Source organism: Pterocles gutturalis, unplaced genomic scaffold, assembly GCF_000699245.1.
Source record: "Pterocles gutturalis isolate BGI_N339 unplaced genomic scaffold, ASM69924v1 scaffold12420, whole genome shotgun sequence".
NCBI lineage: Eukaryota > Metazoa > Chordata > Aves > Pterocliformes > Pteroclidae > Pterocles > Pterocles gutturalis.
This window is the reverse complement of record NW_010143505.1, coordinates 1-257: the sequence shown is the minus strand read 5'-3', so window position 1 is coordinate 257 and position 257 is coordinate 1. Positions and strand designations below refer to the sequence as shown.

Here is a 257-nt window from a genome sequence, read left to right as displayed (position 1 = left end):
CCCCGCTGCTGCAACTGGAGACCCCAGGAGGGCACAGCCAGAGGGACCCTTACCTGTCTCTATCACGGGCTCCTTCTGCTCCATCATGTGGGGCCCAAAGTTGAAGTCCTCGTAGTCGATCCCATCCAGGCACTGGGTGACAGGAGAGAAGACGAGTGTGACAAGTGTGTTGGGGCTGGAATCCCCAAGCACTCCGGGGGGGTGCAGGCACAGACCCCCATCGCCCACCCTGAGGTGGGGCCAGTCTGGCACATACC

The 257-nt window shown here is 62.3% G+C and overlaps 1 protein-coding gene across 1 annotated transcript in view; it reads right to left on the bottom strand.

Moving 5' to 3' along the window:
- The window catches only part of LOC104470002 (nuclear factor NF-kappa-B p100 subunit-like), a gene marked incomplete at both ends in the record, with an annotated part of 2,402 nt that extends 2,270 nt beyond the window's left edge, over positions 1–132 (bottom strand). Inside the window, one exon of the mRNA XM_010084770.1 lies at positions 54–132. Coding sequence (XP_010083072.1) covers positions 54–132 — 79 coding nt within the window. The remainder of the gene's footprint in view (positions 1–53) is intronic.
- Between the last annotated feature and the right edge of the window lie 125 nt (positions 133–257).